The sequence below is a fragment of the Cynoglossus semilaevis genome, chromosome Z (genome assembly GCF_000523025.1).
Source record: "Cynoglossus semilaevis isolate Cse_v1.0 chromosome Z, Cse_v1.0, whole genome shotgun sequence".
Classification (NCBI taxonomy): Eukaryota; Metazoa; Chordata; class Actinopteri; order Pleuronectiformes; family Cynoglossidae; genus Cynoglossus; species Cynoglossus semilaevis.
Window position 1 is genome coordinate 21237497 of NC_024328.1, and position 12075 is coordinate 21249571.

Below are 12075 nucleotides of genomic sequence, written 5' to 3' on the forward strand. Positions count from 1 at the left end.
AGAACTGTTCACGGAACAGAAGTAGAACTGTTCACGGAACAGAAGTAGAACTGTTCACTCGACAGACGTAGAACTGGTTACGGAACCGAATGAGAACTGTTCACGGAACCGAAGTAGAACTGTTCACGGAGCAGAAGTAGAACTGTTCACGGAGCAAAAGTAGAACTGTTCACGGAACAGAAGTAGAACTGGTCACGGAGCAGAAGTAGAACTGTTTAAGGAACAGACGTAGAACTGTTCACGGAGCAGAAGTAGAACTGTTCACGGAGCAAAAGTAGAACTGTTTACGGAACAAAAGTAGAACTGTTCACGGGACAGACGTAGAACTGTTCACGGAACAGAAGTAGAACTGTTCACGGAACAGAAGGAGAACTGTTCACAGAGCAGAAGTAGAACTGTTCACGGAACAGAAGGAGAACTGTTCACGGAACAGACGTAGAACTGTTCACGGAACAGAAGTAGAACTGTTCACGGAGCAGACGTAGCACTTACTTACTTAGAGCAAACTTCCACTAAAAATGTAAATTTGACCTAATTATTTATGCGTCCGAGAACTGTTCACGAGCAGAAGTAGAACTGTTCACAGAGCAGAAGTAGAACTGTTCACAGAGCAGAAGTAGAACTGTTCACAGAGCAGAAGTAGAACTGTTCACAGAGCAGAAGTAGAACTGTTCACGGAACAGAAGGAGAACTGTTCACGGAACAGACGTAGAACTGTTCACGGAACAGAAGTAGAACTGTTCACGGAGCAGACGTAGCACTTACTTACTTAGAGCAAACTTCCACTAAAAATGTAAATTTGACCTAATTATTTATGCGTCCGATGAAATGTTATCTTAGGCTGGGGGGGAGGGGTTAGCATGTCCTGTTGACTTTGTCTACAACTAAGAAACCCGACAATATTGATTGTAAAGTTGTGGCCCAGCTTGGTGGGGGTGATATGGGGGAGACATGAATTCTTTCTAGAATGTTCTGGAGACTTCCGGAACATTCTCAATCACAAGTCCGGTCATTTAAAGTCTCCATCTTTTCTATCTTGTCCTTTTCATGTCTCCAGTCTGAAGACGACCCTGCAGAAAAAGATGTCCAGCGACACCGTCGACCTGTCGGGCATCCCGCTGTCCACGGACGACGTCCACCAAGTGGCTTTCTACCTCCAGAACAACAGGGACAGCGTGGTGGCCGTGGACATCAGCTTCACAGAACTCCAGGACGAGAGCCTGAGGGTTCTGCTGCCCCTGCTGGCCTCGCTGCCCAAACTCGGCACCCTGGCCCTCAATGGAAACCGCCTGACCCTGGCTATTCTGAAGGACCTGACCGAGATGCTCAAAGACCCCAAGATGTTCTCCAGCCTGGCCTGGATCGATCTCGGCAACAACGTGGACATCTTCACCATGCCCCAGCCCCTGCTGGTCGCGCTACGTAGGCGCTGCAGCCTGAAGAGCAGCCTGCCGACCATCTACGAGTACACCGAGGGCCAGCCCTACTGCTACCACCTGGAGACCTCCATCGAGGAGCCCAGCCACTACGAGGAGGACGAGAGGGAGGAGGGGGAGGCGGACTACGACGGCACGGGGAACAGGTTCGACCTGGAGCCCTGGAGTTCAGGGGAGAAGCAGCTCTCCAAAGACTTCACCCTTCACTACTGTGAGAGGTGATGAGGCGCCCTCTACTGGAGGCTCCTTCATCTGCGGATGAGACGTCATCCCACAGCAGTGTGTGATTGCCTTCACCCTCTCGCCCTCACACCACGAGCCCTGTCATCCCTTTGACGCAGGAAGTAGACCAGTACCCAGCTTTCCGAACTTGTCATTCAAACACAACTATGGAGCTCCTCTCAACCCGGTGTTTCCGAGGCTAACCGTGCGATAGCGCCAGTCATTCTGTGGACTTACTGCGTGACGGTGACGGTTGGAGACGATGTGGACGAGGAGTTGACAAAACTGATTCTCTTTTCCTCCGAGAGCTGAGGAGCCGGTACCGGGGTTCACGTCAGATGGTTGGATGGAGGAGTAGCATTTCCAGCAGCCACTGAAGAACTGGAGCGGTGGCCGGGGGGTTGGGAACCAGTGGTTTTTCCTCCCTGGACTGGGACGCTCCGTGTCAGGCCGCGTCCTGTTCCACATTGTTCATCTCCATTAATCTCTCGACAAAAGCCGTGACACAAAGTCAACAGACGACGTCGACCACAACCGTGTCACATGACTCTGGCAAAACTGCTAGGTCAAGTCTTTTTACATTGTTGCCCCCGCCCCCCCACACACCTCCCTGTTCCAGGTACCCCCTCCCTACCCCCACATGTCAGTGTGAAGAGGACAAAAACCTTAGTTTCCACCAGCTGTTTTTGTTGACTCCTGATGAACAGAGACTCTGAGACAGGAAGGAATGAGGGGAGCTGGGGGGGGGGGGTCGGGGTCCGTGGGGGGTCTGATGTTCACCATCCTTCCTGTTGTTAGACAGCTGTACTCGTCCCACTCGGTGTTGTCTGTCTTGTGGGTGTTGTTGACACACCGTGCCGTTGTCGGTTCGCAAACTCGTTAGCTCGTAAAGACGCGTTAACTGTTATTGTTTCGGTTTCTCCACGGACTCGAATTTAGGGAAGTCCTTTTTACCGATGTTGTCCAAACACGTAATTTTCCAATTTCCGATATCCACTTTCACTTTATAACTATTTTTAGGTCACATCATCGGGGCTAAACCCACACACATTGCGTTATCGGGTTTTTCATTATTGGAGGAAACGATCGATAACGATTCTTAGCGACATTACACATTTAAATTAATATAACTGATTCCCTCATCAGTCAACAAGGACAGACAACCACACATCTCCCGTTGGCGCCTCCTGTGGCGGCCTGTGTCAGTTGCAAAAACTCACTTTGTCCGATCATTAATCAGAAGCTTACGTATCCTAGCGGCCCCGTTAATGACGTTAATTACTGTTGTTGGTCTCGGACTGTGGTGTTAACTGTTCTCCGGAGATCTTCACTGAGCACGTGCAGATGTGTGTCTTACGTGTGTGTGTGTGTGTTAGTCAGTCAGTCAGAGGTTTGATCCCCACCGTGATGTCACTGCTTCTGTCTCAATGTTCTGTCTTCTGTCCCACTGGTCCGTGGTGTTAGCGGCGTTAGCTTTAGCGTTAGCTAGACGTGATCAGGATGTAGCCAACGACCATCACGACTCGTCGTAATTATTATAATAACGAAAAGCACTAATCTGTTTGTAATGTCTGACTGTGTGTTGACGTGTCGTCGTTGTTGTTGTTGTTGTTGTTGTACGTTTGTTCCTTCAATAAACACGGTCGACACCAGAGAAGGAATCTTGCACCATGTCGTTCTGGTCACTTCCAGAGTGGAGTTCCACAGATGTTCTCTTTGTTGGTACCGTTTCTTTGAAGAATCTACGTCAAGATCAGTTGCCCAACCTTAGCTAACAACAACCAAACCAGAACTGACTGTTGGAGAAAGGCATGATGGGAGGAAGTCCAAACGTACCTGTCTGATCCGATCTGGGCACGGCGTCAACGGAACCAAAAACGAAGAAAAACGGTTCTTCGGGAAACCGATTCCTCCGCCTCAGTTCTGAGGAATCGGTTTTCCTGAAGAACCGTTTTCTTCTTCTCTGGTCAAACTGTCGGTTCCAAAGAAATGTCCCTGCAGTTGTTCCTTCACACGGTACAAGTTTAATGTTGGAATAATATTAAGAACAGGATTGTTTACGTCAGGATCAAATAAAGTACTGAGGAACCAGGCAGAAGGTCCTGGGTTTAACTCCACCCACTGCCCCCTCCTAGTCCCCGCTCCTCCAGTTTTACAACACCGAAAGTTAAATATATGTAATGTGAGGTCAACAGTCTGATGTCAAAGGTCAGAACTTTCCAACGGCAAAAAGTACGTAAAATGTCTCAGAAAAGGTGAAAAACATCAGATGTTTGGTCCCGAAGAACCGATCCCTGGTACTGATACCACCTCGGGCTCTTTGTTTGAGTTCTGAGTACCGAGTTTCTGTGTCCTCTGCTCTCCTGAAGCTGGAGACCTTCAAAACCGCAGCAGCGTCTCGTGACGCCGGGGCCTCAGTACCCGGCTGCTCGGCCCAGTTTCCTGCTGTCGGACACGGCGCAGATGCAGCCGTCCTCCTGTTTCTCCACCGCGTTGACCACGTTGAAGAAGCGGTGGGCTTCGGGGTCCTGACGATGGCCCAAAGCCATGAGCGCCTCCGTGAGGTTCTGCGGAGGAGAGAGAGGAGGTGCTGGGGTGAACGCGGGTGCGAGTCCCGGCTCGAAAGTTCACCAGAAGTTCACCAGGTTAATGAATCAAGATAAGTCAAGATTAATCTGAAGTTTTCGACAAGTGGGCAGGAATCGGTTGGAGTTCCTGTGTGAACTAGAACCGGAACAGGTTTGGTTCTCCACCTTCCCCTGAGGACAGTTCCTGCGACCATACATCAAAACCAATAATGAAACAAATGACTTTTCTTAAACTAAATACACAAACGGCTCGGAGTAATGCCAGGTACTTGGTACACAATGACTCTGTGTCTTTACTGTAGTATTTGTTATAGAACCGGTTCTGTTTGTTTGGCAACTCATTTATTCCACTTCCTGTGAACCCACCACAGAGGAACAAGGATTAGACTTTAGGAAAAAAATGTGGCCCGCAGATCTACATCTGGGCCGCAGCTGGAGGTCAGTAATGAAATTTTTTTTTTTTTTTAAGACAAGGGTGAAGTGGACGTCAGGGACAGACAGCTCCGAGAAAAATGGACCTGGAAAAGATCGAACCAATGACCCTCTTACTGTAAGGCAAGAGCAGCGACCGCCACACGTTCGTTCGTTTACCTTATCGAAGTTGGCTTCGAACCACAAGTCATTCTTAGCGTCGACAAAAATGACCGGCGCAGCGATGGACTCCCTGAGGCCCTTTCCGAACCAGATGTGGTGCATGACAGCCTAGAGGACAATCGGGGTATTACAGGTTAACAGTGGAGACGGTTAAGACAACATTAAGGAGACAGGAGTCTGTGGAGACACGAACCGAGGCCATGGCCGTCGTGATCATGGACCCGCCGGTTCCTCCGATCACCAGGGTTCTGGTCGGAGACTTCAGCAGCGCGGGTGTCATGGAGGACGGAGGCTGGTCCCCTGAGGACAGGACAGAGGCCCAGAGTCACGGGGATGGTCTGTGGTCCACTCTGACCAGACATACAGTCAGTCAGAGTCACTGAAGCTCGCCCCCTCCCATCCACTGTGACTTCCGCTGAATTAATTAGTGGCACATTGAACTTTTGAGGTCGCCAAATATGTTGAAACCCAATGGTTCACCACCGATTGTGCTTTGGCTCCCTGTAGTGGACAAAATGTGAATAGCGTCGTTATTCTTGCCCCGTAAATACTGCAGGTAAAGTATAGAATTTTTAAAAAACGAACTGAAACCACTTCCTGTTCTGATCTCAGACTGATGTTTGCCCCCCGGGGTAAAAATCAGGGGGCCGGGGGGGAGCGGGTACCTGGAAAGATTTCCTCTACTCTGCCACAGAAGTCCGACAGCTGGTTATTGAGGATGACTCCGGTCCTGGGGGAGAAGACCCTGGAGCCAAAGCTGTGGAGGGAACCGCATTAGTGACGGGTACTGACACGGGTGTAGAACCCCCCAACCGCTACACACCCTCCCCCACCTCCCCAAGTACTGACATGTGGTTGATGCTGCTGGTGACCGACACAGCAGAGCCGTCCTCAGCCAGCACTGACAGATGTGTAGTACCCACGGTGTCCAGGTGGTGGCTGATGTTGTAAAACTGTGGCTCGTGTGTCCTGTCGCTCAGGATCAAGGTTCGTATGCGGTCGGCAAAATCGTCCTCCGTTAATTTTCTCCCCATCTGAAAAAAAAATATACATAATTATTCATTCATAATTGCGATTTTAAATAAACAGGTCAAGTGCAGACAGTGATGTCACTAACGTAATTTGTTTTTACAAATTAAAAAAAAACCCTGAACTCCACAAATCATTTCAGATATAAAAAAAAAAATTATGTGCCAAACTATGTCAAACTGAACTTTTTTTTTTTTTTAACGACGTCATCATGTCACGATCCCTCCGTCTGGTTGATAACCTTCTTCCTGGTCCCTGAACGCCTCTAGTTCCTGTGCTGGTTTTTTGTTTTTTATCATTGTCTTTTGAATGATTTATGGTACGTGACCGTGGCAACATTGACAGACTCACTGCCTCCGTAGTCAACCGTGGGTGGAGGTCCTTCTTCAGCCCGTTGGCGAACTTGAGGGCTTCAACGTAACGGTGATAGGTCAGGGTCTGGTGTTCTGCTGCTAACGTCAGGCCAAATCCTGAGGAAACAACAACATAGAACGTAAAATGAACGTAAAAAAAACGATGGAAAAAAATGACTCTCTCTTTTTATTACGCGCTGCGCTGCCCTCTAGAGGCTGCATTAAATGTGTGTGTTTCTGTTTTTGGTCAATAGACAACGTCAACTTTTATTTTGAAACTATCGCTTTTATTGTGATTGTGTATTTCCATCCGATGCTATGAAAGCTAATTCCTCGGCAGCCAATGAGGTAATTTACGCCATAAGTATTTTACTTGTTGACAATTGTTTTGTTTACTGTACTGTTCGTACAGTGTATAGTTTTGAAGGCGGAGCTTCGGATAAACGCGAGAGGAAAAAAAACATTAGTGGTGTTCGTGCCTCGGGGGAAACTACACCCCCCTGTGGTTAAAGGCTGTTTGTTGTTGGTGTTTTGTCCGGTAATTGAACCGTGGTCTGCGGGTTATTTTCCACTTGACTTTACTTAATAATGAGAAGTCTTAACGTCGGAGCGAGGACATAGACCTAGCCTACGATCTCTGTGACCAAGCACCAATCAGGTGACAGCACGGTGACAGCTGTTCTCTGTGGGCTGTTAACCTGTAGCTCAGTGTACTTCAGAGGTGTGGAGCAGAACCTTTCAGAATGTTGAGGACCAGGCTGAGGACTATTCCCCCTGCAGGCGGTGGAGGGATGTACATCTGGTATTCCCCCAAAGAAATTTTCCAGGGCTCCGACACTTTGGCCCTGTACTGAGCCAAGTCCTGGAGCGTTAGCGTCCCTCCTGAGTAGAACGAAGAAGGTGTCACGTGCAGTACTAAAGATTCATTAAATACTTCCTAAATAGTAAAAGTACCCTAAATATTTATGGACACAGTGCGTAGCTCCTCCCCCTTACCAGCAGGGGGTTGAAGCGCTGGGGGTTTGTTGTGATTTCATTTTTTTTCACCCGAGGTGACGAGAGGCGAGAACAGACATGAAGGTACTACCTGCCTCCTGTATGTCGTGGATCAAATCCCGGGCCACGCTCCCGGTGTAGAAAACATCGGCCCCGTGGTTGGCGATGGTCTGGAAGGTGTCGGCCAGCTTCTCGAACCTCACCGTGTCTCCGGTCTTCAGTAAGTTCCCGTCCTTGTCTGAAAATAACTTCCTGCAGGAGTCAGAGGACAAGGTTACCACAGAAGTACTCGTACGTTTGCGCGTACCGCGCATCTGTTGGCGTCCTTCTCACCGCAGGGCGCGGCTCTGGTTGGTGTCGGTGAACGGGATGTATCCGCCTTGAACTTTGGGAACAGGAAATCCTTCTCTGGCCAACCGGATGGCTGGCTGGAAGAGAGTGGCCCACGGTAACTTCCCGTAAAGGCGGTGGGCCTGTTCGTAACCCCGCAGTTCCCCTGGTACTGCAATCCACTGGGTACCTGGAGGACGTAAGCAGGTTGGTCGGTCGGTCAGTAGGTTAGTTTGTTCGTTCAAATAAATGCTATAAATGGACCAAAGCTATGATAAATCACACAGTGGAGGAGGTGGTTTTTACTTGTGCCTTACAGTGGAGGAGGTCACTGGTTTGAGTCCCAGTGGTAGACAATGATAACAACAGTAAATGAGTGAAATGTTGACTCTGTGGAGACGACAACAGCAGCAGCGGCGGCGGCGGCACAACAACCACCGTTTTGATTTGGTGTTGACGCGATTGTCCTACAGCTGCGTGTCACAACAGGAAAACATCTGTCGATTTACCTGTTGTTCCACTGTGTGTTTACGCGTGTTCCATGTCTGGGCCACAGATAAAAGAACAGACAGAGATTTATCTGGAGAAAAAAAAAACACATGGAGTGGTCACGTGACTCCTGAGGCCACAGTGGATTCCTGAACCAGGAGGGGTCCCACAAGAAAAGTCTGGTGTTTATCTACTCTGTGATTGATGAGGGGGCTTACCCTCACGGGGGCGGGGCGTCCAGCCCTTTATCAGGGAAATCGGACCTAATCATGTGAAAAATGCTGTGGTCCGACTGACTCACTCACCACCCCTGCCCCCCCACAACAAAACCCTAAAATGCGGTGGTCACTTTTTCCATCACCAGCTTCTTGAATTTTTTCTTAGTTTCTACGGCAACAAGTGCTGGTTGTTACAACAACACTTCTATGACGTCAGCCACAGATGAAGCTAACACGTCGACCACTAATTGACCACGTCAATTCAAAATTACAAAAAAAAAAAAAAAAAACCCCCACAATAACAGTTAAACTAGTGATTCCCAAAGTGGGAGATGGGTCCCTCTTGTGGCGCTCTGAGCTATTGCAGTAGTGGGTGCTGCTGGAAAAAAAAAATTTTAATTTTTTTTTCAGGGAGTGTAAACTGAAGACACGCGAAGACACGACTATCAGCGTAGACTTTTATCGGTACCTGACAACAACTGGAAGCGGCTGGGACATGACCTGAGCAGGTCGGACCTGGTCTTCTCCGGTACCGTCTCCCTGGCGTTGATAACTGCCACACGACCTTAAAGGAGAGAGGAACTGATCAACTGGGTGCCGAGGACACGTACGTGACCAGGTACCGATGAGTTTGAGTGATACTGCATCTTTACCATTGTTGTCCATCACTGTGAAGATGGCCCCGCCTCCTAGGCCCATGCTCTGAGGGTTGACCAGGGTGGTACACAGCAGTGCGGCAATGGCGCCATCTACGGCCGAGCCCCCTTGTTGAAGAATGTCCCTAGAATATTTCACATTCCATAACCTTCATTGGTTGCGGCCAGAGCAGTAGTAGTTGTACTCTTGTAATCATGATACAGCTAGTATATACAGTAAAGTTTGAAGTACTTTATGATAAAAAGATAAAAGTAAATCAGTTAATTATAATAAAATAAATAAATATTGTCAACTTCCCGCTTACAGGACAGTATCACGCTGGCATTCGAACTCTCAACCTGTCTGTGCTTACGTGTACCTTGTAATAATTGCCAACACTAATGCTGTCCTTGTTAAGAGAGAGCAGCGCCACTCACCGTCCAATCTGTGAACAGATGTGAGAGTCTGCCGCCACCGCTGCCCTGGAAAAAGTGTCTGGTGAACAGCGACTCCTCACCGCGACAACAACGAGAAGAGGCACGGCCACGGCGCACAGCAGCGTCAGAGCACAGATGGTGAACACTATGATCCTGGTCCTGGTCCTGGTCTTAGTCCTGGTCCTGGTTCTAGAGCTGGTACCGGCCATAGTTCAGGTCCTTTCAGCCTGGTCCTCTACACTGCCTTCTCTCAGTGCCGGTTCAGGTCTATCTTCAGTCCTGAGCAAAGCAGGCCCCGCCCCAACACACCGCCCCCACCCGGTAGATTTTTTATCTAGATATGAACTTCTTTTTTCCTTTTTTTTTTTTTTTTTTTTTGTTACAAAAAAAGTTACAAAAACAAAAGGTTCTGTTTATGCAAATGAATATTTAAACTGTGGACAACAATTGTTTACAATGTAAATAAATCACATATAAATAATAATAATAAAAAATAAAAAACACTACAAAAAATAGTAAAGTATAGCATCGTATAATATTATCAATAATATAATACTTTATAGTAAAATATAGTATAGTTAATTTATTGTATCATTTATCAGAGCATACTCCAGTACTACAAAGTATCTAAACGAAGTACTCTCCATATATTTCAAACATTAATCCGGTTCGATATATCTAGAATAAAAATAGAATTTAATAGTAGATGTGATTATAATAGTGTTATGGACGATGATGATTCAATCAGCCGCGGTGCACCTTGGGGAATGCAGTCCGTGTCGCATTGACAAGACGGGAAAAAAAAGACGTTTTTTTTGTTTGTTTGTTTTAGAAGAATCAAGTCATAAACGTTGTCACGAGAATCATGCGGGATGTAAATGTTTACACTTTCAAAATAAAAGTAACCAATCGTTGACGAAGGTCCCGTCAGTAAGCCCCGCCCCTTCCCTCCCTTCGTCTTCCTCGTGTTATTATTGTTGTTGTTGTCGCCCAGTTACCGCTGTGTGTGTTGTGAATCAAGTTTTCCCGGACAAACTATCATCATTCTGTCCTAAAATAAAGCGCGCTTTAAGTCACACATATTATGAACAAGATAAAACAGGCTTTTAATAAAAAGAAAAAGTTATTTTATGATACATATACAGTAAGTCTTAAATCTCTGAGTTGTCGAACATAACAGAGCTTGTTTTTTCTAAATGAAGCCCCCTTGTAAACACTCGAATGACGTCACTGATGGCGTCAAACGCGGAAGTGTCTCACAAAGGGCGGGAGGCGGAGTTGTCCGTTCTCTAACAACTGTTGGCGGATTAACTATGAGCTGGTGAGTTAAACTCGGTCAGTGTTGGACGTTCACGATTGAAAACGCTGACGTTTAAATGTCTTTATCACTCGGTGTTTTAATGGCTAGTGCTACGGTGGCCGCGAATGTCAAAACACAACAACATTTCGCAAAAAGACACAATGACGTTCTCCATTTTTTTTATTTTTTAAACCGGGTTCCAAAGTCATGGGCACCGCGAAGTAGAAACAGGAAAATAACGTTACACTGTCGGCTTCTGGCCAATCACAAACAGGAAGTGTCGCCCCCTAACCCCTTTTCCGTAATCTGTCGCGTTCTCTGTAATGTTGTGTTAAGTGAAATGTCCTTGTGTTTTGAACCTCGGTGCCACCGTATAATACGCTGAACGAACCACAACAGAAATAAAACAGAATTCTAGAAACTAAACGGACAAAGTAACGCTTCTAAACTAACTTTAAAGTGAAAATACGCGTTACAGTCGTCGGGATTCACGTCAACGTAGTTGTAATGAATGTTAAAAAAAGAAATATTCACCTGTAGTTATGTGGTTATTGAATGTGTGTCTCTACGTTTCCTACTTTTATATATTATATGTAACGTCTTAAAGTAATGTAACTGACATACTTTAACTTGCTGTACAAGAAAAAGACAACGATACAAATGTCTTCTTTGTTCTTCCAAAAAAAAAACGTAAAAAACATCTGTGACAACAAGAGACCGAGCCCACAAGTCTGTGTCTGCCCCAGTTTGATGGTTTTACCAGGTGTTCCGGAAAGTTCTCGAAAATTCACAAACACGTAGATTGATGGTTTCCTACCACGGACGCTAATGTGCGTGTCCTGCGCGTGAACTAACAAACCTGGTAACTCCGAACGGGATTTAACAGTAAACAGTGACAAACTTTTTTTTAAAAAACGGTTTTTTTTCTTTTATTTTGAAATGCAACACCGGAAATCACAATCCGCTTTTCTCTGTTGGTTTGACGCGGCTCGTCTTCCTTTGGTGAATCCAGAGTATTTACAACCAAACATCTACCGACACTGCCGTCCGCCACAGACAGACAGACAGACGGGAAGTCAGCCTGGTGCGCCACAGCTTTATTTTCCCCCCGCTGTCAGACGGATGTCGGTTCCTTTTTCGACCGATTTCGTGCATTTTCCTGTCCTGTTGGCCAGTGATAGCACTGCAGTGGTGCGCAGCTTCGCCTGGAGAAACACCTGTGCACCTCAGTCATAAATGTTGAGTAGGTATGGACGCCAGAAGAACCGTGAGCTCGACGATCGCTGATCGTTTTACCGAGGTTTATAGTAGATTATCGGTAGATTATCGATTATCAGCAACTCCAGGGGACCACGGTAATTTGAAACAGTGTAGTTCTTTGGGCAGAAAGGAAAGGCTGGTGTTTGTGCACGGCTTCGTGGTTAGGTCTGGTTGACGTGGGTGTGTG

The 12075-nt window shown here is 47.0% G+C and overlaps 3 protein-coding genes across 6 annotated transcripts in view; 2 read left to right on the forward strand and 1 right to left on the reverse strand.

Moving 5' to 3' along the window:
* lrrc75ba (leucine rich repeat containing 75Ba) overlaps positions 1 to 2383 on the forward strand; it is a 9001-nt gene extending 6618 nt beyond the window's left edge. The window contains exon 5 of the mRNA XM_008336898.3: positions 1058 to 2383. Within this exon, the coding sequence (XP_008335120.1) occupies positions 1058 to 1658 (601 nt within the window). The 3' untranslated portion in view covers positions 1659 to 2383. The remainder of the gene's footprint in view (positions 1 to 1057) is intronic.
* An 847-nt stretch (positions 2384 to 3230) lies between these two features.
* Positions 3231 to 9649, reverse strand: ggt5a (gamma-glutamyltransferase 5a). Its single transcript, XM_008336894.3, has 12 exons — positions 9329 to 9649; positions 8909 to 9036; positions 8725 to 8820; positions 7552 to 7738; positions 7310 to 7470; positions 6958 to 7104; positions 6221 to 6339; positions 5690 to 5874; positions 5506 to 5597; positions 5034 to 5140; positions 4838 to 4948; positions 3231 to 4225 (listed from the first exon to the last, which is right to left on the reverse strand). The coding sequence occupies exons 1-12, from the start codon at positions 9535 to 9537 to the stop codon at positions 4073 to 4075; spliced, it is 1695 nt and encodes a 564-aa protein (XP_008335116.1). The 5' UTR covers positions 9538 to 9649; the 3' UTR covers positions 3231 to 4072.
* Positions 9650 to 9930: 281 nt separating this feature from the next.
* asphd2 (aspartate beta-hydroxylase domain containing 2) overlaps positions 9931 to 12075 on the forward strand; it is a 4841-nt gene continuing 2696 nt past the window's right edge. Inside the window, exon 1 of one of the 4 annotated variants that reach the window (XM_017043040.2) lies at positions 9931 to 10649. The gene's annotated coding sequence lies outside the window, so the exon portion shown is untranslated. Of the gene's footprint in view, positions 10650 to 10669; positions 11876 to 12075 lie in introns of those variants that run through there. The other 3 variants (XM_008336903.3, XM_017043041.2, XM_025053152.1) reach the window with 3 other exon arrangements.